We start from the raw sequence: 27,912 nt of genomic DNA, 5'->3' as shown, positions 1-27,912 counted from the left end.
ATAACATAAAAAGATCTTAATAGACAACCATCAAACAAGCCAGATCTGACAATAAGATAAAGAAAAGACAAAAGTTGATTTGTAACCTGAAGAACTAACTAAGCATTTTTCATCTTGGAATGACTCAGAGTTTATGCTAAAAGATTGTTTTTAAGTTGTCAGAAGGAGGACAGCTTTGGGACTGGAGCTGAAGAACTGGAAAAAAATAAAGAACCAAACTTGCTGGCAGAGGAGAACAGAATTTCATCTGCCAAAAGCTGGGACATGAACAACAGAAGTGGAGACAGCAATTCAAAATTACTCTATTTTCACCTGGACCACAGGGAAAAATCAAACTCACACTAACAAAGTGCAATATCAGCTGAAGGACAGAATCAGAATCTGGACTTTTTATACTGTAGGAAAGTTTATTTTGCTTAGTCTGTAAATCAAAAATAGCCTAGTGCTATAAGCACCTTGTAAGAGAAAGCTTAATAAAGATACATAAATAATTAAATGCCGACATAGGAATTTCTAAACTAAGAAAAGAGAAAAAAGGATCTTTGTTTTCTGCTGCAAAAATGCATAAAGGACAAGATTTCCAGGAGGAGTAAAGCTGAATATTATAAATTAAGGATAATAGTGTAAAATACAATGACATATTTATCAGCCTTAGTTCTTTTGCTCCAAGAACTGAAATAAAATTGAAGTGGAGGGGAAAAAAGAGTTTTCAGAACTACTACTCCATTACTGCTCCAAAAAGCATTTGTAACTGAGTTCTGTGTTTGGTGTGCTGGGAGGGTGAGTGGAAATCTGTGGCAGCACAGGACAGGGGCAGGCAGGGGGATCCTCTGCATTGGAGACAGGCCCAGCCTAAAGTCCCTACAAAACTGGAGCTTAAGCCAAGCTTTCTGCTTGCTCTCCCTCCTTCAATCCTCTCATCCTTCTCCTTTTTCTTCATTCCTGACAGCCCTGCCTGTTCTCTGACCTCTCCACATACCCCAGGAACGCTCTTTTGCCTCATCAATATTTTATCCGCTCACAAGGGGAGTGCCTCATTGTAAATATTTGTAAAACTAATTTACCCTCAGTCTTTCAGTACCTGTGTGTCACCTCTTGTCTCACTTCAGGGGTGCCAGAGACTGTTATTATGTTATTATATTTTATTGTTATAGGCTCACAAACCTGACTCCAGGAGTGTTTGGACAATGGTCTCTGGCACAGGGTGGGATTTTTGGGGTGTCTGTGCAGGGCCAGGAGTTGGACTTGGTGATCCTGGTGGGTCCTTTCCAATCCAGGATATTCTATAATTCTATATATTATACAGAACTAAAGAGCAGATACATTATTTTGATGTCCTTGTGGACTGTACCATATTATAAATAACAGATGAGTGTCAGTGATGATATCACTGTCTGTTCTGTAGTTAGTTGTTTAATATTATGAATATTTCGTGTTCATCCCTTAAAAACTTCCATGCTCCTGGCTCTCCTTTCAGTGAAGAAGCCACAGTGGGGGTTCTGGATATATTTGTATGTATTTTAAGAACTTGTCCCCAAAACATTTTGGATCATTCAGATTTTAATCTGGAATAACCTGCCAGCAGTAGTTCAGCTGTTTCCCACTGTGGCTTAATTCTTCTGTTTGACACTTGCATGGTAGGAAATTACCTGGCATGAAATTGCTCACTCAAGAGAAAAGTGGATTATTTTTAACTTCACATCATCCTTCAATCTATCCAGGAGGATCCCCAAAGTCCAAAAATCTTCCTGTCTCTCCCAAGAAATACGAGAATGGAAAGAACAGAGAGGTAACGCTGTAACAACTTTTCTGGTGATGTAAAAAGCTGTGATTACTTTTACCATTCAGTTTTTAAGCAGTGATGTGAAAGGACTCAGAGCAGAAGAGAGCCACTCCTACCTGTTGCACAATGGTTGTTAGTTCCAGGCACAGTTGAACAATGTTGTTTTTCAGCAGTGAATATTCTGTCACGCTGACAAACGGAGACCTGGGACAGGGGAAGGTTTATTCAGCATTAGAGAACCATAATTTAATACAGGGATCACTTCTACAGCACAAAAATGCCAAATCACTTTAATCTCCAGCAGCAAGTTGCACGACTTTTGTAATATACACCTTTGAAACAAGAAAAAAATGTAAGCAGGATGTAATCTGGATTTTGGCCAGAACATCAGAAGTTCTTGTTCTTATGGAGAGTAGAAATAGGAGCCTTCAAATAACCATAAGCAGCTCAGATTTTCTTTGTAATGCTTATTAAAAAGATGGCATTTCTGGTATGACATCACTCCTCAGCAGCAAGCAGCACCTTAATTCAGAGAGCACAGTAATTCTTACTTAGTCACAGCTTCCTGCACACTCAGATTTTCTTCAGGCTTTCCAAATTCTGGCTGAATCTGACCCCGTTTGAATTTATAAGAACTGACAAGGTCATAGCCTGAGAGAATATGACTGCTGGCATTAGGTTAGGAAGATGTCACCAGGATTATACAAATCCTGTAAAGGAGGGTGATTCACTCTCACTGTGATTTCTAAGGTGCCATTTATACGTTCCAGAGCATTCCGATTCCAGATAAAGCTATTCACTGCTATAACTACAAAGGAAAACAAGCCAATGTTTGGGGTTTTATTCCAAACTAGAAAAATGCTGGTTTAGGTTTTGGTTTCTGTCTTGCCACAGTCACAGGGATACTTTTAATCAAATTTTCAGTTCATAAATGTAAAAACACCAGTGGCTGGTTTTTGAGGATTAACCATCACACCTGTACCTAACACATCCAGACTACTCCTGATAAATAAGAACATTGAATTTTCAGACTAAGCAGGTACTATAGTTTATTTTGAACATTGATTGATTTGCTCAACTCCAGCTTTTCTGTGTCTTTTTGATGGCTGAAAGAGAGCTCAAACTCTACCAGCTCTCCTTCCTTGCCCTTCATTCTGAAATTTCTGATGATGTTACCAGCTGTGGCAGTGAGAATAGCACAGAAATATTCATTTCACACAAAATCCAACTGAAAGAATCTCAGAAAGTATCTAGATCAAATTTTAACACACTCCTGACAGAGAAGGGTACTAAATTTCGCCTCCAATATTTCACAAATTTCTAAAAATTTAGAGCTGGAATTCCAGAGCCGCCATTTTAATATTAGACTACAAGAGTACAAGAGGCAAAGAAAGAACAAACACAAAACTCTCTAAAGAATTATTCTCATGCACAAGGGACTGAGGAACAGTTAATTACCTGTCCAGCCAGGCGAGTAAGTTCTTGGCAGCACCAATCAGGTCAACTACAGAGGTAAGAAAATCATTTGGCAGTCGTCTGGAGGCCCTGCCATCATAATGGCCGCTCCTCCTCCTACCCGTTATAAAGTTCTGAAGATTTTTGGCTGAGGCGTTCAGCTTGTGAGACAGAGTTCTCAGGTTTTCAGTCTCCAAACCGTAATTCTGAAGGAAAGAAGAAGATTGATAGAGTGTGTGGTCAGCTACATGGACCAGACTGTGAGGAGGAACATCCTGGGTCACCCTGGGTGAGAGGGTGGTTGTGGCTACCTGGGTTGAGATCAAACAGGGATATTTGGGTTGGGACACTTGGGATGGACCCAGGCTGGGACACAGCACTCCCAGTCCACCACAGCTCCTGTGGGTTCAGCCACACGAGGGAAAGGCAGCAAGGATCCCGTGTGCTGAGTCTCAAGGTCTGTCCTGCTCTCAGGAGGGCAGCTGAGGGAGGGAGAGCGCTGTCCCCTCTCTGCTGTGGCCCTCACTCTGGTGTCACCCTGAGAAGCAGACCTTTCCATATTGTTTTCATCATTTCTAGCCACTTTCCCAGGAAAACAACTATAAACATTGTTGTTAAACATCCATTTAAGGTTTGCCTTTTGATGGATGTCTCTCACAGCCAGTGTGGTTGGGAAGGTATTAACCTGACTATCCAATCCCTGGTCAAAAACCTATAAATACTGAAAAAAATAAATTTCTCTTCCTTTTTCACTGCACTTCGAGCTGCATCCGTGTGAATGATGTCATGTCCAACAGTGACACTCTGGAGCAGTCTCACTGCACTGGAATTCCTTCCCCTGAGCAGAACACCCCCTTCCCCAGCCCTGAGAATCAGGAATAAGGTGGTCCATGGCTTTGCTGAGGGGTTTCTCCAGGAGCAGCCTCTCCTGAGCCCTGGCACCGCTGGAGAGCCCCAATCCCACGGGGGCTGGACTTGGGAACATCGAACGGGATCAGGGCAGAGGCAGCTCCTGCTGCCCACGGCTGCACACGGAGGAGTCTCAGAGGGAACATGTGGGAACAGCTGCTCGTGCCTCAGAGACTCCAGCCAGGGACAGGGTTTCACAGTTAAGAGTTCTGAGTGGATTTTTGTCCATTGCTCTAGTTCTGCTGGTGGGAGAAGAGTTGAATCTAATTGAAGATTTCCAAACACTTTCCCTTTTCCCTTTACCCACATTCCTTCATCCATGTCTCAGTCCTTTTATCACCACCCCTATTCCCCACTTAGTCCCAGATAACAAGCACAAAGATAGTTCAAATCCATTAAATAATTCAAATTCACACAGAAAGTCCCAGACACACTGAATTGAACCCAGATTTCTTGGAGTCCTCACAGGATGTAGGACAAGAAAGAATTTAATGAGCATTTAAATAAAATCAACTCTCAGACTCTGAACTGATTTCCCACTATTAATTTCAACTATATGTTATTACATATATTACTATTATTTATATATTACAGAGGATGACTGATCATGAATATCACACATTAATATTTTTGCCTAAACTTCTTCCTCAAAGCAGAGAATAAAGAATTGAAAAGAATACACTTGACAGATGCTAACCTGGATATTTGTACTAGAAATAATAATTTTCAACTCCAGAAAAGGGAAATATACTGACCAATAACAAGATTATAAACTGGGGCTGTATGGAAAGCAAACAAAGCACAAACAAACACTTGGTGAAGTGGTTTGGACCTGTGACAGCTGGCACTGGGGACAGTGCCTTCCCTGCCAGCCATTCTCCCTGTCAAAGTTCACCCTGAGAAATAAATCAAGGCCTTGCCTCCAGCTTGGAGGGAAATCTGTGAGAAATGAAACACTTTGCTACCTTAGCTGACTGCAAAGAATTAGATTTAAATACCAGGGAGAGAATTGATTCCATTGTTAGCTTTGTACCACAGCTAAAACATGGTGGTAGGGGCTGGGCCATCCAGTTCAAATGAGGAACAAACCTCTTCAACATTTTCCCAGTACAAATAGGGCACAGTTAGCAACAGTGTCACCAGACAAAGTCATTCTCTTTTGGAAGAGTTTAAAGAGCAAGCTGTATGTGATATTAGCATGTCTTCTGTTTAATATCACATCTAATCTTTCTTTTATTAAAGCACTGGAGGAATTCCCTGCCCTGCTCTGTTTTCCTCCTGACTTCCACTCGTGCCAAGATGATGACTAACTGGATGCACTGGGATGCCTTTTCCAGCTCCCAGCCAGCTGGGCAGGGCTGGTTTCCCCTCAGAACAGGTTTCATTCTGCACATTCAGCAACACATTATAAAGAATGATAAACTAGATCCTCCTGGTTGCTTATTCCCGTGGAAACAAGCAGGGAAAAACCTCTCCCAATAACTTGTTATTGCATAAAAGCTCTGGAAATCTGTCATTTTGCTTTTAAGAGGAGTTAAGCAGGAAAGGACACAGTTTGATCACTGAATCTATAAATGCCAGAGGATATTGTAGATCCCATCAAGGGTAATCAGCCAGAGAGATCTTCTCCAGTCACTGGAAAACAGAGGGTTGGGCAGGAAATGTGTGTGAGGAAATCCACCTAGTGAACAAGTGCTTTGCTTTATCTTGAAGTTTATTGCTTACATGTCAATGACAACCTCAATTAGTGTCAATGTAAAATTTAAAATACAGCAAAACGTAGATAAAATATATCCATAAAGATAATCAGAAGATGAAAGGAAATTTTTCAGCACAGTAGAAGTGCTGATGCATGTTAGTGCTTTACCTGAGACTGAGTGGGGCACAATAAAGGGGAAAAGATAAAACTATAATGAAAGTGACAGTAAATCAATTTGTAGAAGTCAGAGACATTGGGTTGTTCTAGATTTAAGTGTGTCTAAATCCGAGATTTTAATTTTTAAATCAAACAATGTAATCATGTACAAAATGGGAAAAATGTGTTTAAAAGTAAACCTTGAAAGTATCCCTGCATGCTGATGCTACCAAACCCCACTGTGGCAGGATGTCAGGAGATATTAGGAGAGGAGTGAAGGAAGCTGTGGCTTCTTTTGGTCCAGAGTCAGCAACCAACGTGATGGGGAATGGAGGAGATTGTTCCAGAGGAGAAAAGAGCCAGGAAATGAGTTCCCCCCAAAATTAAACTGCATCAATTATAACTCAGTGGAGATGTTTGAAAACAAAGAATTGTAGTTTCTGGCAGTGATTAAGCAGGTGAGGAGCCTTGTGGATGGCTCTGCCAGTATCCAGATCTCTAATTCCTGTAGGCACCTCATCTCCATGGTGTAACTGAGAGAGTCTCTGAGCTGCCAGACTAAATCATTATCACAGCTGCCAAGCCAGACTTCAGCTTTCACAGCCACACATTCTGCTCCCTCTGTGTTAAATATGTGCTGCTCTTGTGAGCCATGCCATGAAAATGATGCTCCTGAGCCTGGAAAATTCTGTCTCCTGGCAGGAGATTCAGGTGATTTCTTTCTTGCACTGTAAATCCTAGATATAATTTCTGGTTTAAAAAAGAAAGACAGAAAAATAAAAGGGAAAACCTCTAGAAGGGACAAGAGGGTGCCATTAGCATAGGCAGGAATGTTTTTCATCCCAAGAGCAGGGAAAAATAAACAGGAAAGGATTTTTCCATCCCCTGGTTGTTTCACGATGCTTCGGGTTGTTCCATCATCAAATGACTCAGTTAATGGAAATTGATATACAAGTTTAGAGAATGAATCCCCAGTACCAAAATGACCCCTGATGTTGCCTGTCTAGAACCACACAGCCACAAAATTTGTCAAATTATCCTGAAATCTGGATCAGGAAGCTGCTTAATGAGAATAGAAAGTTGCCTAAAGCTGGACAGGAACGTTGAACAAAGTGCCAAAGTAACAGCACACCTTGAACACAGAAAGAGATGACTGAAAAATCTGCTAAATATTTAAGTTATTTCATATAAAAGCACAGATCAAACAGTAAGAGCTTCTGTATCTCCACTGACAGCATTATCACCTTCACACACTCAGAAGAGCTACACAGATTATCTGATTTGTTCAGTGACTGATCCTGTGTTTCAGGCTGGAGCTCAGCAATTCCTGACGCCCCATTCCATGACAGGAAAGAAGGATGTCAGGGGGCAGAAATTAAACACAAGGGTGAGATCAGAACAAGCTCATTATGGAGGAATATCATTAGCAAAAGGCTGGGATGAAGTTGTGCTTCCAGTGACACTACAGCTGCTCTGGGTGTGAGGATAACTCTGCTGGTGCCTGCAGAGCACAGCTCCTCAATGCTCCTATTTCCCCTCTCACCCTCCCAATTCCAGCCTCTCTGTCCCAGTTCCCCCCTCCTGCTGGGTCTGAGCTGCTGTGCTGGGGCTGTTGAAGATCCCCCAGGGCTTTCACACTTGGCTGGGTTTTCTGAAATGCAGGGAACAGGTGGCTGGTGTCAGAAATGGCAGAATTCAGGTGACAGCAGAAAATGCCTTTTTTTTTCTGAGCCACCCGAAGCAGTTTTTCCTAATGCAGAGGAGGTACAGTGTAAGGGAGAAGATGTTGAATAGTCCATATAATTTAAATCAGAATTTTGGAAACTAAAATATAAGAAATACCCCTCCAGACAGATATTTCCTCTTTTTCCCAAAATGCAGAAATAGCTAAAACATATTCACCGTGAACCTTCCTGCCCTGTGCCACAATTCCAGCTAAAAACTCTGCCTGTTTTGTACATTCTGGCTTGAAGTTCCATTTTTAAATAATTGAGCAAATTTTGTATTCTTCTGACAATATAAGATCTGAGCTTTTTACATGTTCAAAGAAGTGGAATGAAAAAAAAAAACCTTCAGCTATGGCTTCAGGTGTTCTCATACCTCACTGCAGGTAAGCAATAACATCACAAAGGAGGATTTTATGCTAATAAAGCAATCTGGGAGAATTTTAGTTACTGAGATAAAATAGGCCAAATTATTGTAGCCAACATCAAGATAAAAAATAATGAATATAATAGGGAAAAAATAGCCAAGTGCTAATCAGTTTTCTGTAAACACCAGCACCCAAAAATCAAAATCCAAGCATGAAATATCTACAGTATATGAAGAGTTTATTTCTTCTGTGGAAACCCCCCCAGTTTTTTTTCTTACAGGTGGAGCTATAATGAAATTGTTTTGCTGTAATGTGACATACAGAGATAGAAATAATGTATGCACATCGAAATTTAATAGGCACAGGATGTAATTTTAGCTAAACAGTTTATATTGCATAAGTAATGACTTTAACTCACCTTAAAAACAGATTTCTTTTTAATTATAGTAATTTTTGTTCATGTTGTCATTTGTGAGAGTAGTCAGTTAAATATATATATATAAATATATGTATAAATATGTAAACACATGGGTGCATGCACAGCTTTTTCTGTAGGTGATACTTTGAGACTGTTACAATTTTCACTGAATATAAAAGAGAAATAAAAGGGCAGAGCAGGAGATCTGACTGAGGAGGGGAAAGGAAACAACACTGAGTGAAATTCAAGCACCTTACATGGAATTTGCCACATTCAAGTCATTTAAAACACCACAACCTAAATATTGAGCTGCAGTCCTATTTCTATATTGCATGCAAAAGCTTCAAGAACACTCTAAGTTATTGGGAATTTAAAAGCTCCATCTCCAGGCACTTCTTCCCCAATTCAGCCTGGTTTTAAACCCATTCTCAGATCACCCATAAATTGATTTATTGTGGCTGTGCAGCACCTCAGCAGCTCCGTGAGGATGCTCCATCCCCTCCCTCATCCCCTTCCAGGCTGCTCCTGGTCCCCAGGGCCTGGAGGTGCCACCCGTGTCCCACCTGGGGCTCCATCACAGCCCTGAGACCCCTTGGGAAAGATCCCCAGAGGAGCTCTGGGATTCTCCTCTGGGAAAACACGGAGTGCCAGATGGGATCCTGCAGCTCCCTGCTGTGCCAGGGCTGCTGCTCCAGCTTTGCCATGAGAATCGGAATTTTTGGGATAGCATGGAGCCAGTTAGCCTTTAATAAAACCAGGCAACACAGCCTGGTTTTATTAAATGAAAACAAAAGTCACAATTAATCATACAGTGATTTTTGCATAAATCTGACACATCCACAGAATTAAAACTGTCAAAACAAATATTTTTTATTTAGATTTTCTTTCTGGAGGGACGTTTTTAAAGGTTAAGAGCCTTTGAGACAGTGGAAACCTGATTCTGAAAAACGTGTCTCTGTAAGAACTTCTTTGATTTCACCAAAATTTTGTGGTGATGTTTTTATGATACAACTTCAATCTGAAGATATTGAGACAACAAAAAGTCCAAGTGGGTGAGGCAGTGCATTTCCACCAGGTGTGGAAAGAATTTACAGGCTGGACATCCTTCATCTGAACAGCAATTTGAAAAAGGCCAAATACATTTTTCATTGGGGATCCTGTGAACCAGTGCACAAGTTCAGGTCTAGAGACTGGAACCTAAAACTTAAAATTTCCTGAATGGTAAAAAAGGGACAATTCTTATAATCAGATGCAAGTTATGGCATCACTTGATAAAAAGTTTAAATAAATCAAAGAAGCTATAAGTTTTGTTAAGGAGAATGTGTTAGTTCACAGAGTTTATACACTGACATATTCAATAATTTATGTATTTTATATGTATATATAAAATCCTAGCACTTTTGTTTTGAAAACTATAAATGTATTAGGAAAATAATTTCCATTCATGGCTGGGGAATGCAGCTCCAGTAAAATATGGCCCAAACTTGGTTCAGCTTTTTCTTTAAAAGCTTTTCTCCTTCTAGATCAGGAAATTAGCATAATAACATATAATGAATATATAATAAACCCAATCCTTCTGCCTCTCTTTAACAACATTTGCCCATCATTTCAGTTAAACTGCAGTATCATAGCACAGTTTATGTGTTCAGAATGTGACATTTCATCAAAATAAAAGTATGGAGTTCATTAATAACTATGGTAATACTATGCAAATATGCAACATCATAATACAAATTAGGGTCTATTATTTGAAACACCTCGATGCTTTTTTATGTGCAGCTTTCCTCCCCCTTGTTCTGCCTTCCATTATAATTATCCCACCTTGCTGGAGCAAATTGTGTCACAATTCTTTGTCTCCTGAGTCTATAATTTGGATCTTGTCATGGTGCTTCTAAGCACTCCATACACCTTCCTATTATCTTGTAAATAGATAAATTAAGTAGATCTGGAAATAAGATTAAATATTTTAACCTATTAAAAAAAATTAAGATCTGCATTATATATTTTTTTTTTTAATCTTCAGAAGAAGCTTTAGCATTTGCATTGCAATTGAGATATATATAGAGATATATAAATGTCATCAAGCATAATTATAATTGTCCTGGAAAGTTTTTTATTTTTAAAAAAGTGATTTTTATTTCAGATAAGAATTAGGACTTGATAGTCTTTCCTTAAAAATTGGACTCAAAAAGATTGTAAGCCCAACCATTGAAACAGTTATTTTTTTTCAGAATAAGGTTTTAAAATAAATTGTTAACTTCATGTTTTAGACTTCAGAGTCAGATGATTTGGCTTCCTGGTGAGAGCAAAGCAGCAGATGAGGTCAGAGATGGAGATGCAGACATTGTTCAAGGATCTCAGGTTATGTAAGGCTTGCCCCACTCTAGGCCAGCCTAAAGCTGCACAGTGCACCAGTTCCTGCCCTGGGCTGATGAAGATGAGCAGGAATTAACAGGATCCCTCATCTCCTGCCTGAACATTTGCTAAGGAGCTTTTACCTGGCAGCTCCTGCCACAGATCTCTGAGCAAACTGCACAAAGCCCCCTTGGTCTGCTTAATCCTAATGAAGCAGCGTGATTTCAGTTGTGCAATAAACAAATACTCCCCTAGTTGGGTGAGCTTGGATAAACTGGAACATCTCCCTGGTTTGGTTATGGAGGCTGCACTGGGATTTATGGAGAGAGAGAGAGGAGCCACTGCTGTGGGACCAGTGCCCAAAACACAAAAAGGTGTGAGGAAAGCAAATTCCTTACCCACAGAATGGACTTTAAAAATGTCCTGCAGAATTAAACCAATCGAATCCACCGAGGATCCAGACAGGGATATTCGTGTGATGGGTGTGCATATTCTGAAAATGCATTTCAAAGCTCTCTCTCTCTGTCCTACAGGGTCACACAACGAGATCCAGCACATTGTGACACGTCACCAGCCTCATTTTTGGCTAAGGTCTGTAAAAATGTGTGATCTAGTGAGTTATGTAGACTCCTGACTTCCATCATGGCATGAAGTGTAAAGAAAATGCATAAACTTTTAAAGTGAATGCCACTCTGAGTATGCTGACCATGCTTTAATTATATTTTTTTCCCACGTACATTTTGGATGTTCTCCTTCCCCCCTCCCACCCCCTTGAAGAAATTTTAATTAACATCTGAAACATCCTTATATTTTTCATAGTTTTAATTTAATCATTCAGAAAGTGCTTGAATTTTATTCTGTTTGCAAATAATCTGAACACCATCAACCCAGCTATTTGGCTACTTAGTGCCCATTCTCACCAAAGCTTTAAGAAAGGAAAATTTTAAGAGAAGAGAGGAGAACTCATATCTCAATTTAGTTGTAAAGTGTAATAAATTATTATTTACATATCTGAAGCACAAATAATTATTTCTGCAGTGCTGATGAACCATCAGATCCAAAAAAACAGGAGAGATTGATCCAAACCTGTGGTTTAATTTCTCTGGGAGAACGTTTTTCCTGCTTTTCCTGCACACCCATCCCTTGGAGCTGCTCCTGACTGCTCTCCTACTCTGCTTCTAATTCACATTTTCTGCTCAGCTCTAACTTCACCAAGAGTTTAGATCCAAAATCCCTGGAAGTAAATCTGCATTTTAAAAAAAATTGTTTCCAAACACATTTAATTTTTTTTTTTTTTTTTTTTGAGCAAAACCTTAATATCCCAGCAGCACAAAATAACAAAACCTTCTCATGACCATAACAACCTTCTCATGACCATAACAACCTTCTCATGACCATAACAACCTTCTCAGAACCCTGCTGACAGAGTGGTGGGTGCTGTGCAGCATCCACTCAGCGTTTGGCTGGTGCCAAGCTGACATCTGGGCACATTTTACATCTCCAATGTCAGCTCCCAGGAAAATACCAGTGAGAAAATAAAGCTGTGGCAGCTTTTCCTTTCTGAAGGGGACAAAAGCGATACCCAGGAGGATGGAGGGGGTTTGGGTGCTTTGTGGCTTCTTTCCACGTCCCAAGGGTTATTGTTTCCAATATTTTCTTGCAGTATTAAGGCTGGACTGATCTGCATATGGCTGCAATTACAAAACATATGCAAGCCAGCCAGCCAGGGTGGCTTGACCTCTTCCATATGTGTAGGAAAACAAGCTCTGAGCAATCTGCTGACTGGGGATACTGTGATAAACAAACAAGAGCAAAGGATGACAGGAGATGTTTCCTCCAAAACCGTATTGGACTGTGATCTGCTAACTTTTAAAGATGATTTGCAATTCCTGCCTGCAAGAGTCATCAGCAACCTGCTGTTGTTGCTCCCTGGTGTGCACCATGCTACTGTTGGTATGTTCTGTTTCAGAAATACCAAAATCACACCCAAATTTTTCTTTTCATTCCCAGGGAACCACACTGGCAAGGATAAAGCATCTCAAGAGTTTGCTGAACATTTCTGTGCTCTCTATTCACCTTTCTCTGAAGTATCTAATGGAGCTGTATGTGTGCAAGGCACTGTTTAATAGCCACAAACCTTTATTATTCATTACTAAAACCTGCTGATCAATTAAACTTTACTCTTTCTTTCATAACAGCTTGGTGTAAGAACCAGCCATCCAATCCTAGAAAGCCTCATTTTCTCATTTTTTAAGCATCTCTTAAAATGAATTATAAGGCAGAAATGTAAGATTACAGAGAAAAGGAGATTCAGTACTGAACACAAAATTAGAATTTGAATCAATGGTGAATTTATTCAAAGTTCAGGGAATAAATGATAAACTGGTCTTGGAAATATTTCATCAACACTGACCATTCCACTTGGGTCAGATATTTAGCTTAGATCCCTGCAGAAGTGGTAGTTCCACATAAAAACCACACCAGTTCTGGAGAAATGTTCCTCATATTCATAACAATTCAGAGCAGCATATAGAAATTAAATTAGTAACAAGATTCGTTTGAATGGGCATTAATGAGAGTATGAAAAAAGTTCATTTATCTATTTGGATTGTGAATTTGCTGAAGGCTGCTCAAGCAACTCAGTCAACAACAGAGACATGAATATGCATGTGCATGCTCGGATATTTGCATGCAGATGAATTTATCCCTGACAATAACTGATCACAGATAATTACTCAGGAATTCAGGCAGCTCATAGACACTGATAATGTAACACAGTGATATGAAAAATATCTCACTGGGAATTTATGACAGAAATCGCTCCTTGAGAATTAGAAAAGCGATTTTTTGGTAGGGAAAATGACCTTTTTTTGAACTTTCACCAAGCAGCTCCCTGCATTTCCTTGGCACAGAGGTTCTCCATGGTAGAGTGCTTGCTACCATACATTGCATGGGACAGATTTCAAACCAGGTTGATTTGAAAAGGGAAGAAGGGAGCTGTTGCTTTCTGTGAGGGAAAGAAGATTTTGCAAATGAAACACGCAATGAATAAAGGCAGCATAGTTCTTTACAGGGGAAAAAAAGAGAAAAGAAAAAAAAAATTAAAAGCTAATTTTAAATGTTCATAATATTGCTTATACCTAAATATTTGAAATACCATTTAAGAAAATGTGCAATTATTTTTCATTAAAAGACTAAGAATTACCAGTGTATTTCATGTTGATCGTTAGCAAAAACAATTTCTTTGATGGTTAAGACTTTCAGCACCTGAGTAAACCAAGAAAATATCTGTATATCACCGAGTTCTCAGGTTATGTTAAAGAAATCTAGATTTTATGTTAGTGTAATAATACTTCTTCCATTTAAAGAGGAGAAGTTTATCTCTTCCTGCACTAGTGTGTATTATTCTTCCTTTTTGTTCTAAAAATAAACTCCTCTATCCTCTATAATCTAATATTCCCCTCCTATTTAACATAATTACCTAGGACTGAATCAATATTCCATTAGCTGGATGCAGTCAATGGGCTGTCCCTCAGTGCCTGGAGCATTCCAAGCACTCAGGCACAGATCTTCATCCACGCTGCTTCAGCATCCTCTGGAAGGAGTAACAAACATTTTGGGGTGCTGAAAAGGATTCATTTTCCGTGCTCTGCATCCTCTTCCTTCCCACATCCCTTTCTCCACGTGGCTCCCAGGACACCTGCACATCCCCTCTGACTGTCCCTGGCCCGGGGCTGCTGCCTCTCCCCGAGGATGAGGAGAATTTGCTCCCAGAATTTCACCCTGGGACCTTCTCAGCGCTGCCAGGAATCCTCGTGGGCTCTCAGCTCCCTTGAGTTTGGCTGGGATTCGACAAAACTCACAAAATTTAGAGGTGCTGTGGGGATGGACTGGGCAGCACAGCCACAGGAAACCTCACCTGCCTTGAGAATTATTCCCACTGCCATGGCTCTCCCACCCAAATAAATATCACACACCTTTGCTAAAGACCTTTCATAAAGCTGCCAAATCAAGATTATCAGCCTCAGCTGGCTAATGGATTTAAATTATGTATTCAAATATTTAATGCAATAGTGTACAATCAAGTGTTGCTATGATGCCCAAACTCTCTGCTGGTTTCTGACAGAGAGCACAAATCCCTTGGTGCTCCAAACCATGATTTTAGAAAACCAATATTTTCCCTTCATATGCCCTGCTTGAAGTCTTATTTCTGTGTTTGCAGTAAAAGATCAGAGTGAAAGAGTTACCACTGGGCACCCCAGAATTTAGAATTTAAAATTACTCAGCTTAACTCCTCCATGAAAGATTGGTGTTTTGGAGGCATTTTTATGAAACCAAAGCAAACTTTGCAACATCTGGATTTTTATGCTTTACTCAGAAATTTTTTGGTAAGATTTGCATGTATTTGATTAAAAGTAATGTAGAAATTCAGCAACACATTTTATCATGTGTAAGAGATGACACGTGATGAAAATATTACCAGAATTCTTCTTTCTAATTCCTTTAGTGTAGAAAGAAAATGATGGGAAAAGAAAATGTGAATGCTCTGCTGCACAATTTGTTCATGTGTCACTGCAAGGCTGCTCCATACACTTCACATTGAGATTATAGAAAAGCAATAATTCATATAAATTAATTGGATATGTCAATTCTAACTGTTCCACAGAGGCTGGGTGAGCATCCTTAGGACTCCACAGGGGATCTCCACGTTGCTGCAGACAAATCAAGTATCCAGATCTTGGCTAGTCTGAGTCTGGGGACACAGGAGAGCTTACACAGAGCAATTTAGGTTAAAATTAAGGTTAAAACATTAAAGCTGGCATTCCTGCTTTGTGCTCTCCACAGGTGTTGGCAGAGTGGATTATTGTGCAGGAAAAGATCCCTGTGAAACCCAGAGAAATCAAAGCCAGAGAAGCAATAAACAGTCCCTGAACACTGCACTGTGCCATGCTGGGGCAGCTGCTGTGAACAGAAACACCATGAAATGGAACAGGGTGCTGCTAGAAAGGATTTTCCTTTATCCCTGTGCAGAGAAAATGTCCCTTCCTTTATCCCCAGCAGTGACTGGGATCACAACCACCAGCCTTGGAGAAACCAGACACCCAGAAGGGCTGAAATTACAAACACAACCCCTGACTTCCAGCTCCTAACCTCAGGAGAAATCAAAACTATGTCAGGAATGAATGTTGCATTAATGGGCCCTAAACCAGGGGTAGAAGAACATACAGAAATTATAACATAAAACTGTTCTATTACCCCAACACCAGCTGAAGGGATTTTCAGCCCTAATGCCCTGCAGTGGTTTTTAACCCCAGCTCATTACCTACTTATCCATTTGCATAATTTTCTGCTCCTGCATTGGCCTAACAAGTAGCAATACAATTTAATTTCAATTATTGTGGGGGGCTGTTCTCTGCCAGTGAGAGTCAGGAACTCACGTTCAGGATCAAAACACCACTGAGCTCACCCAGACACAGAACCAACACAAAATACAGTCATGGATTATTATAAACGGATTCTTTTATAAATTTCTAAATGGAAATAAGTACATTTATGTCTCAGAAGCATGCAGGAGCTCCTGTAGGAGCCTATTCACCAGCCAAGCCTGCCATGGATTAGGATCCTCATTCTCACTGGTATTTAAACAGATGCATTTGCAGAGGAAAATTACAAGCTTTGGAACAGGTTTAACACTTTGAATAGAACATGTTTCTCCCTATTTTGTGAAAAAGAACTATTGTGTGACAAGAGGAAATCTCTCAACTCTGTCAATAGACAGGAAAAACAGAAGTCTGTTTCCTCTCATTTGCCTGTTAACACAGTCTTGCTCCAGAGACAAATGATGTGCATAAATTCAAGGAAATAGCAGCAGTCAACAGCAAATTTTTATTTCTCCTGCTTTTTGGTTTGTTTTTTTAACATAAACAAAGCCATAAGTAGGAAGAATACAGAACTAGCCTGAAGTAATTTATCTGAAGCTTGATAACCAATATCATTGTTTGTGGGCAAGAATTAGATGTGGTCTCCTGGATTTCAGCTGCCCTGCATTGCCCTTCGGCCTGTGTGCAGGAGCTGAAATTTGAATAAAATGCACTTTATGCACCTCATATTATGGCAAGGGATGAAATTCCCACTGGAATGAGTGAGAATTCTCACTGAGCAGGTCCATTTCCAGTCTGGGACAGGATATACACACATCCCATAACCAGAGGGGTCTGTGCCTTCATCAGAGCTCCTGTGGCCATGGCTGCTCTACAGAAATGATAAAATCAGAGAGGATAAAGCTCTCTAGAGAGTCCAGGCCTAAGTTTCTAATGTATTTAACACACAAACTCAAATCCAAAAGCACTTTTGTCCTAAATTCCTTTTGTAACAACCCTGTGCTTGGGCACCTCTGAAAATTTTGCTTTTACACACCACTACTGCTGGTGCTGCTGCAGTACCCAAAATATTCCTGCTGTGTGTTTTTCTGTGGAACAACTGGTGTGGAGTCAGAGTCCTTGAAGAAAACACTGAGAAAACCTCAAGAAAAAAATCCCCTTTACTTTGTTCTTTGCTTAGATCAACTCCCAGAGCTGCCTTTAGCGTGCTGATTTCAGAAAGGATTTCATTTTGGTGGTTTCTCAACACAAATAATGTGTAATTACATCCAAACTTTTCCAGCACACCTTAGCAAAAGCATGAAATGTTTACCTCTCCCCAGTAAGAAAAAAGTCAAGCACACAGCTGTAAAATCCCAGGACTTTAGGCTACTCTGAATTCTTTGTACCAACTTAATTTTCTTCCTTCAATGTCCTTATCCTAAGAGAAATCTGAAAACGCCAAAATTGTCAATAGGCTTTAAAACAAAACCAAAAAACCAAACCCAAACAATCCTTAAAATCTGTTATTTTTCCAAGTTGCATGATTTGAAAGGCTAAGAAGGAATGAAGCTGCTAATTAGACTAATCAAAAGATGATACACATGTTTTAATATGTGCAGTAATTAACCCACTCAATTCAATAGTATTAATTCCATGTTTTGGCACAGCACAATAAATAGCACTGGACTGCCAAAAGCTGAACTTCTTTTCCAGTTGAAATTAATAAAGCTCTCTGGATGCATACATGTTTGTGGAGATGAAAATAATGTGTGTGCCAGGTTCCTCATTCCACTGAGGAAATGGAAGATCTCTTCATCTCTCACCAAGAGGGATGGCATTCCATTCCAGAGAAATGAGGTTTATTTCCATCTACTCAAGCATCAATCTACATATAAAATGAAGATTTTAGTCTGGAATAATTACATTTTAATAACCCCTGAAATATGGGTGGAAAAGAAGTGTTTGACACATAGAATGACACTTGTTTAAAGTGAAACTTGTTCACAAATCAGGTGAAGTAAGAAGAAATGCTTCCTAATATGCTTGCAAAAATGAAAAGTCAAAAAGTGTATTATCAGAATGAAAAATTAAAAGGATCTCAAGAGAGATCATTGTAGATGTGGCTATTAAAATAGTATTAGTTGAGGGAAAACTTGAATAATTTAAATTCAGAACAATGTTATCAATAGATACAGAGGCAGCTATGAAAGACTTCACCTTCCCCATTGTGTGCCTCTAAATAAATCACTGCAAACTGCTTTCCACCTGACCAACAAATTCCTATTGCCATCATAATTTTCTTAGAGAGATGCCTAATAAAGAAATATGTTAGAAAAGTGATAGGAGAAAACAAAATTTGTTTGGTAGCCGTGTGCCATATGTTATTAAAGACAAACAAACAAACAAAAAAAAACCCAACTAAATATAAAAATAAATTAAATTCCTGCAGTTGTTATGAACATGCTGACCATGGGTGACTCTTGTGCCTTCTGGTGGAAAATCCCTGCCTGGATTGTGGCTTTGCAGAAACTGCAGACAAAGTTTCTAATCTTTATTTCTCCTTGAAATTTCTCCACAGCACAAGGCCTTATTTCACAAGTTGAATGCCTGTGAATTAACAGTACTTTTAATTACTTGAGATACAATCTCTATTGGAGCATTCTTTTCATTTCCCATTCATTTTTCATCCTTTCATTATCAGTCTTTCTTCCCACTAGACTGTTTATATTTTAATTCGTGGAGGCTTTAACAATATACTGACTCCAATACTGTCCTAATTAAATTAAATTTACAGCAACCCACATTGACCTCAAAAATATTCCTTTTTCTTGTTTCCAATGTACTTTACTTTCTCTATGAAAAAGTTCTTTTCCCCAGATCCTGCTACTTCTGCAGATTCAGCCTCTCTGCAACAAGTTCTCCAATAGATATCCCAATTAAAATTTCAACTTTATTAAAGTTATAGTCCAAATCTGAGTGGCCCACAATTTTTAGTCCCTAAATCTTATTTAGGTCACTTCAAATAAATAATTGCAGAGCAGTTTCTGACCACCCCAGCAAGAAAGGACTTCAGTGTTCCAGATTGGATTTTTTCCCCCACAGCCATCATTCCCAATTTTCTTCATAATTAAAGCACAACTCAAAAATGTCTTTCCAGAATGATCAAAGAACTGAAGCTGAAAGTAAAGCTCACCTGTGACTTTGCATTTCACAGCACACGAATTCACCCCTCAGCGAGCCCAAGATAGCGCCTGTACTTTCCTTCCTACACAGAAAAGTTCCTCTCACCTTTTGCACTCTGATTTTACCCTTTCATAAAGGAGATTATTTTAACATTTGAAATTATTTAACTTTCAGGTAAAGTACGTACACTTCTATATCACCATATTGCACAGAAGTATTGAATACTCTTATTATTCCCTTTTCACATTTCTTATATTTTTTTTCTTTCCCACTGCAAGTCATCTTCCAATGTGGAACCTTTTCTAGCCAGGATTCTCAAATGAATTTCCTATCTGAATTCAGCTTGCTTTCAAAAGAAAAGTGGATGTAAAAATCATGTCAGGAGCTGATGTCTGACATAGCAAACCCTCCCTGCCTTTAATAATTTGCATTTGGAATCTGGCTGACAGGTGGTTTGGGAGTGGGAATAAAAACCAGCAGTTTCCTCCTTTAGTTTTAGCTTATTCCTGCATTTAGAAACTCCTTTACAGGCCAGGATTTGGTTCTGGGGGGATTCTCCTGTGCTTGTATCCTTGGAATAGCAGCCAAGGCACCATTCTTGTTGTAACCTCACCAAAACCTCTCTACCCATCCCAGAAAAGCCAGTGCTCCCTGGACCCTTAGGAAAGGCACATTCCAGGGTGTCTCAGGGGCTGGAGCTCACACAGTCACAGTTTCCCAGGTTTCCTGGAGCAGCAGAGCTGTTCTGCAGGTAAATCCCTGCCCAGTGAGAATTCCTGATCCCCCCTGAGCTCTCTGGGAGATTCCTGGAGCTGCTCCTGCTCCCACCCTGCTGGGATGGACTGCAGATCCTGCCTGGGAGAAATGGGTCATGGAACCCGGGCACTGTCCTTTGCCAACCAGAAATCAATCCAGAAATCCATGCATGGGAGAAAATCGATGCTCAATGGCCCAGGCAGGGCAGAAGCAGGGCAGGGATGTGGATATGGATGGGGCAGAGCTATCCCAGCTCCATCCTCAGGACTGGGAGCACAGCAGGATGGACAGAGGGAGGGACAGAGTAAACTGCTCATGGTATCTCCCCTCCACAGCTGGGATTTTAAGGCCAAACTGTTGGAATTGGAATTGGAATAAGTGTTGCTTCACCACTCTTTTTTTTTCCATAAATAATGTTGAAAATAAAATTCAAGTATTTTTATTTATGAATCTACAAACAGCTCTGCACCCTGTCCATACATGCAGAGTGCTGAGGTATTGATTCCTGACTGCCTGGGGCTCTGGTTTACCTGACCATAAATTGTATTAAATTTGCTTGTAATGCAATTCAGGGAAACAGGGGCAAGATTATGTGCTCCTTAAGACATTCTGATTTCCCTGATTTCCTATATGTTAACTCCTGTTTAGTGACATAAACAAAATAGAGATCCTCTATAGCCCCTTTAAAAACTACATTTAAAATAATGGGGTTTTTTAGACTAGATGTTCTAAAAATATCCACATCAGTGAGCAATTCCAAGTCACAATTTTTTCTGGTCACTTGGTTAGCAGTCAGAAGTTAGTGTAACAATCTATTAATTTTTCAGGAGTTAGCACAGAATAAGAATATTCACACAATAAGAACTGTGATATTTTAGAAATGCATTTCAGCTCATAAAGGTGGCATCAGCTCTCCTCTCATTCAATTATTGCCATTATTAAAATAATTAAAGCGAGATTCTCAATAATTCTTTTCGACTGCATGGATCCAAAACATAATAAATGAATACAGATTTAAAATAGATTTTATACTGAGTCTGGTAAAACTTTTCAGTGATCCTGCAAGAGTTGAGGAAGATGATGTACAGAGGGCTGAGCAGAAATGTCAGAAGCAGGAGAACATCCCCAGGAGCAGAGCTGCAGGCAGCAGACTCGCTCAGCAGAAAGCACACGGAACAGGCAGGGAGAGAAACATTTAAAAGCAGGGAAAAAAAAGAAAAAGGCATTTTTGAGTCAGAGTGAGAAAGGAAGGGAAAAGGCTGAAAGGCAGGAGGCAAAATAAATGATACCAGGAGCTGGAAAATCCCCATCCTGCTGCAGAGGAAAAGTAAGGTCATGAGACAGCACAGCGAGAGCTGCACTATTGACCAGCAGCAAGAGGAACATTTTCTGTGCTTAAAAAAGAATAAAAAAAAATCACCATAAAAGGGTCAGCAGGGTCCTCCTCGGGTCACACTTGACTCAAGGGAGATGTTTTTTCCAGAGGAAACTCCTGGGGGCTGCTGTTCCTGAGGAGAGTCCGGGCTCTGCTGGCTGGGTGGCACTGGGGGCTCTGCTGGCTCCTTTGGGGGGGAACACGAGGTTTCCAGGGAAAAACTCAGGAGTTTGGGTTCAGATGTTTCCAAAAGGCCCTGGCCCTCGGCTTCTGCAGCACACACCTGCCCCCAAAGCATTTCCCTGCTCTGGAAAAGGTGTTTCATTCACAGGGGAGGATCTCAAGGCACACTGAGGGTATTTTGCCATTCAATGGAGTTCATACCTCGAATGACAAAGGAAACAAGAAGGGATGAATAATAGGAGGAAGAAGATGAATAATAAGAGATACTTAAAAATGCTTTTTTTTCCCCCCAGATGAAGTGGATTTTATCTCACTTGTTCTCTATCTTACTCCTAAGTGCCCTAAGTTTCCCTCTTGGAAGCAATTTCTCTTTATCAAATTCCCACAGGATAACCCAGTTATTCAAGAGCAGAACTCCTGATAAACAAGTCGAATGCTGTAATTGTCATGTGTAATTTGCCTATGTAATTTTACTATTTTGTGTTTCAATATTTTCAATATTCTTTCACCTGTCCACCTACATGAACAGAAGTTATTTTACCTTTAGAGTTAATACATCACATTTTATTTGCTGCTGGAATACAACAGCAGAGGAAAAAAGAATTTTTTGGTATCAAACACTCTGTTAAGAGGTTAACTGAATTAGTAACCTAGTAATTAATAGTATGAATAAATAATGTCCTTCTAAATGCTTGCAAGTTGCTAAAAAATCCCAAACACAACTTTTAGCCGGCACACGTGTCTGTAGTTCAGATAAAGTAAATTTTACCACTCCAGTCTCATCTTAAAGCTCATTTTAAACAATCTTCCAGTCTAATTAGCATTACCTCCTGGCTGTGTAGCACCATCCTTTGGAATGCTGGCATGGTTAAACCGCTCAGGTCTACTTGGTTCAGTGCAGTGTGGCAAATGTCAGTGAAATACGAGGGCATATGGCACGTAATTACAGAACCATATGGATGCCAGGAGTGATAGTCAACAGCATTTGACTGCAGGACCAAGAAAGTCAGAGGAAAAGCAATCAAAGACCATCACACATAATCATTAAATGGATAAATTTAGTTTCTGTGCAGCTGAGAGAAGCCAGGACATGTCTGGCCTTTATTGAAGCAAAGCCACGGTGGCTGTCTGAGCGTGTGGTCACGGAGGAATCCCTACATCCTTTTTAGTTTGGTTTGTAAATTAATAAACACAGCTGATCAAGGGGAATGAAGCAAGGCATCACTTACCAATGCACAGAGCAGATCAACTGCTTCCAGGATCAGCTCCTGGTGGCCAATGCGAGTCACTCCCAGCTCCTCCAGCTCCTGGTGAGTGATGTGCAGCAGCTGCTCCCCGTTGATCTTCTCTCTCTCAAAGTTTTTGATGTATTGTTGGAGGCAATCATCGAGGCCTGGTTAGAAAAGCAAACAGCACAGATTCAGAGAGCAGAGAAAAACCTGATGAAACAGTTCTGTAGCTCACAAATACAGAAATTTCTTGGGAATGCAAGCGTACTTCGTTGTTTGGAGCTATAATGGAAAATGTGCAATGAAAATTATAATTTAACTTACATAATACAGCACATGCTGCTAAAGAGAGTTTATATTACTGATGTTATTTTCAACATTCTTAAACATTTTAATAGTAATTCTAAACCTTCATGGAGATGGGGGAAGGACAAAGCAGCACAGACAGTGACATTATAAAAACCCTTTTTCTCGTGATGTCACAAAGACCTAAATATAAGTTTATCTTATGATTAGGAACGAATTCTTCCTGCAACTCTTCCAGGACTCTTCAAGGTCACAGAGTTTGGCTGTCCCTGATCAAGAAGAGTTTTTCAGGCTCAGTAGCCACCCACACTGACTCTGCTACACCCACTGCCAATTCTCACCCCAGATTATCCAGATTTCTGAATCCAAACAAGACAAAAATGGTTTCTTTACAACACCTCCAACTAAGAACACAATTTTCCCTGTGCACAAGGAATTGTTCCATTTCACCCTGAACTTTTATAGGGTGAGAATAACAGGTTCTTTTTTTTCTCAGACCAGAGAAGAAACTGATTAACAACACTGAAAGATTTTTCCCTTCCTCCAAATCTGTTTCTGAACCACACATGCCTTGAATTTCCAGCCAGAACAATGAATTGAACACAGGGATCTACTACTGAAAGCTACATGAGGTCTCTCAGAGGTCCCTCAAGGACTGTCAGATTCTACAGAAACCTGATGTGCACGTGATTTTCTAGAGACCAACAAAATGCACCTTCAATAACTTCATCCACCAAGTAAAATAAAACACCGATTCTCAGTTATTTGCCCTGGAGTGATGAAAGCAAATCCAAGATCCATAAAATTAGAGATGTCCAGAAACCACAGAGATAATCAGCTTGGGTGTTTATGACAGAGCTTTGAAATAGAATTTCTGCACACAGCCATCATCATATAGACACAAGTTTTCAGAGCACCTGGGAAAAAAGAGCTCTGACAAATTCTGTGCTGGGTGTCACCACTTTACACCCCAAATAACTCAGTTCAGTTGGGACAAAAGGGCTGTGATGACACCAGAAGGGAATGAAGCAAACCAATGTGTTTGTCCTCAGTCTGTAAATACAAAGGGATACCTTGCAGCTTCATTTAATTAACTCTTCTTTCAACATGGTCCAATTATTTGCTCTGTAAACTGATAGCCCTGTGTTATAGATAAAGCTCATTTACCAAGTAAAGTGCACAGCTTTATGTCCCCTTACACCTATGTCCCATACAAAGCTAGTACAGTGATAAAAATGTCATATTTTATGGCGTAATTCAAAAGTATGAGGTAGTTTGGGGGGATTTTTAAAGCTCAAATCAGCAGTCTGTAACAAATACCTAAACCTTTTCTCTCATCTAGAATGGTCTGCAAATAGGAAACAACTTCTCTGCATCTGTTCATTATTTTTAATGATCTCATGAATGATTTTACAGTAGGTCAGTTCCATTGGCTGAGAACTGGTCACTGCAAATTCTCTGTTCATTATTTAACATTTTAAACTCCAAGCTGTTGCACATTTCTGTTCCCACTTGCTCAAGAACTATTCTGAAAACCATTTTAGAGCAAATATTCCAAACCTCACACCTCCCAGATTTGCCTTTCGTGGACATTGCCCCAAAACTCAGAAAAAGTCACAAAGCTGCTAGTAGATATTAAATTATTTTCAACAAAAGCAAATTAATTTAAAAATTGAGAATCAGTGGGCACATTAAGACAGATTTAGGAAAACCCAACTGAATGTGCCACACTGTGAGAAGTGTGCAGTCAGATGTATTAAACTTGCCTTTGTGCCAGGGAGAATGTATGACAGCAGAGCAAAAAAATCAAATTTGTATTATTTGTGCTGCTCTGTAATAGCTCCCCAGGGCACCTTTACAAGGCATTTACTTACTGGTGCAAACAGTGTGGCAGTTGACAAGAGAATATAGAAATATATCATTAAAGGGCCAGGCTGTCTCACGGAATGACAGCACTTAATAAATACACACAGAAAAAGAGAGATTTGCCCACTGCTCTCTGCTTTTCTGTCTCTCTGGGAGCCAGGTACTGAAATGTGAACCATCCCAAAGCAGGAATTCAGCAGCAGGAATATCTTCTGTATTGTCACGACTCCAATTGTTTTCACATGAAATATCCAAGATGAAATTAGAAAGGCTACAGAACGAGCTCGTGTTGACTCACCCAAACCAAATGAAATATTTACGTCCTCAAGCCACTCATTAGTGCTCTTTATGCATTTTCCCTCAATATCATTTCTGTTTACAGATAAGTATGAAAACAGTTCAGATTAATAACTACAAAGGAAGGGGCCCTAGCTCTGCTTAGATGTTGGTAAATAAAATTATCCCACTATTCCCAAAATACACAACAGCAGGGTCAGGCAAGAAACACAGAAATTTGCAGTTCTCTTGCTGCACATTCTTATTTTATTTGTGAGCATTTTGTCACTAACCAACATCTCCTTCAGGGTGCAATAAAATGATGGAGGAAAAGTTGTTTAAACATGGATGTTTTACTTTAAAGCCAAGGCTTAACGCCCACAAAAATTACAGTTGGAGGTTGGAGAATTTTTATTTCTCCAACGCAGCTGGGCTGAAGGAGTTAAGTCACTTTAACAGAAAATCAATGAAGGTTGAAGACACTTGCTAATCTTTCAGTGTTATTTGAGAGGACAATCCAAGAAAAAAGGAGTTATCCATCAGCCCAAGTGCTGCCTGAGTCAGCTGGGAAGCAGCTCTGGCTGAACATTGCATTAAAAGCTGTATAAACCCCTGTGCTCAGAAAATGGCCTTGTAGAGGGAAATCGGGGAAAACATCCCATAAACCACATCCACCTGAAAACTCTGACATTTTCCTGCTGGATGGTTGGATTCTATGATCTCAAAGGGCTTTTCCAACCTAAATAGTCTATGATTCCATATTCTCTCTGTCCATTTTTACGTTTTTTTTTTTTTTTTAAATAAATCATATTGGATCCATGTGGACTAGGAAAATTTTATCTCCATATTCAAAGGGCAGAGGAAAAGGAAGCAACTCTGATATGCTGACTGCAACTGTGATTTTGCAAATAGAACATCTAAAGTCAAAGTCAAGGAAACATGAATAAAAAGGGGGTAGAAAATAGAAAATTGTTAGGGAGAAAGGGCAGGAAAAGAAGAACCAGTCGGCTTGAAAATGTTTCTTTTTAGAAATGCATTATTAAGAAAAAAAGAATAATTGAAACAGCCAAACAAAGCAAAACCTTAAAAATATCTCTAAATCAGATTTAGGTAGTAACTCCGAGCAAACATGACAAAAGAGATGCCACATATTGTTCATAAGGTTCACTGAGATTAAAATGAATCTTCCCATCATTGTCAACAAATGGCAGGTTTGGTTTCCATTACCATTAAAAGCATAAACATTGTTTCCATGTTAAACATCTGTTCCCTTCCTCTCTGCCATTGGACAGAGATATTGAAAATAATACCATTATTGAAAAAATGACTATAAAATGAATGAAAGAAATCCCAAATTGTTGCCTTTTTCTCAGGAGTGGTGCAACCAGGGCAGCTCTCACAGGAGAAATAACTCTGGCAAGTGTGATCCATCCCAGAAGCAATTCCTAAGTTTAAAATCTGTAATTCCCAATTTTTCACCCATCTCTCCATCACTTACACGCATTTATTCGCTCCTCCTTTTTCCGATATTTTAACGGATTTTCGCGAACGCATTTTTTGGTTTTGAAATCTCTCCTGAAAAATTCCTGCCCAAACGATGGGCTTGTTGCTGCTCCATGAGAATTCCCAGGGGAAATTGCAGCTGGAGCAGCAAATCCTGGCTGTGAAAAGGAGGGGTCACGGGCAGGGCAGGGCAGGTCCCTGCCAGCTCTGCCTGGCACAGACACAGCAGCTCCCACAGGGACTCCCTGGCACATGAAGGGATGCAAATCCAGCCCCTCTGGCAGGAAAATTCCTTGTTTTTAGGTTTTAGGGTGAAAAAGGAGGAAATCAGCTCGGTGGGAATGCATTGACCACTCTTGGCTTCAGCACTGCTGCAAGAGAGGTGAGAGCCCACTGGTAAAATCTCTCTGATTGAGGGTCTGGCAAAAGATTCAATGTTTTTCCTGATTAAAACCATATTTAGAAATTAAAAGCACATACTAAGAAATTAAAAACACTAAGTTCCCAGTGGCACAAAGGCTTATGCACAATAAAGAATCTGAGATAGAAATGTCTGTGGGCCCTGGATCCAGAGGGCAAAAGCTGAAAGTTGATGGGATGATCTGTTTGCTCAGAAGAATTACGCTTTGGCCTGCCAAGACAAATTAATAACCCATTAATGTGCCCCATTTGACTAATGAAAGCTGTAAAACAACACTATCTCTGCTCTTGCACAATGGTGACTTGTGATAAATCAACAGATCAAAGTGAAACTGGGGCAAATATCAGTTTTTAAATATTGTCTTTAATAGTTTTAACTATTGCTGTTTCTGGACTCACAACTCCACAAAATCGACTCTTCACTCATAGGAAATATAAAATCTCTCACTACTGTGCTGGAAATTCTCTGATTAATTGGGGAAGGCAGCATGAACTTCTGCTCCAGTCACAGCCTTTAGTTTATATATGCAGATCTGCTTAAATATATCCAGCATTTAACATCATCCACAGGCTTAGTCCAAGTGT

General features: G+C 39.9%; 1 protein-coding gene across 1 annotated transcript in view; it reads right to left on the bottom strand.

Moving 5' to 3' along the window:
- The window catches only part of LOC131583671 (connector enhancer of kinase suppressor of ras 2-like), a 166,439-nt gene that overhangs the window by 79,697 nt on the left and 58,830 nt on the right, over positions 1 to 27,912 (bottom strand). The window contains exons 2-4 of the mRNA XM_058848054.1: positions 22,957 to 23,120; positions 3,242 to 3,444; positions 1,900 to 1,987 (exon numbers count right to left, since the gene is read on the bottom strand). Coding sequence (XP_058704037.1) covers positions 1,900 to 1,987; positions 3,242 to 3,444; positions 22,957 to 23,120 — 455 coding nt within the window. The remainder of the gene's footprint in view (positions 1 to 1,899; positions 1,988 to 3,241; positions 3,445 to 22,956; positions 23,121 to 27,912) is intronic.

This window comes from Poecile atricapillus, chromosome 12 (genome assembly GCF_030490865.1).
Source record: "Poecile atricapillus isolate bPoeAtr1 chromosome 12, bPoeAtr1.hap1, whole genome shotgun sequence".
Lineage (NCBI taxonomy): Eukaryota > Metazoa > Chordata > Aves > Passeriformes > Paridae > Poecile > Poecile atricapillus.
Note: the sequence above shows the minus strand (reverse complement) of the source record. Positions and strands in the feature narration are given on the sequence as shown.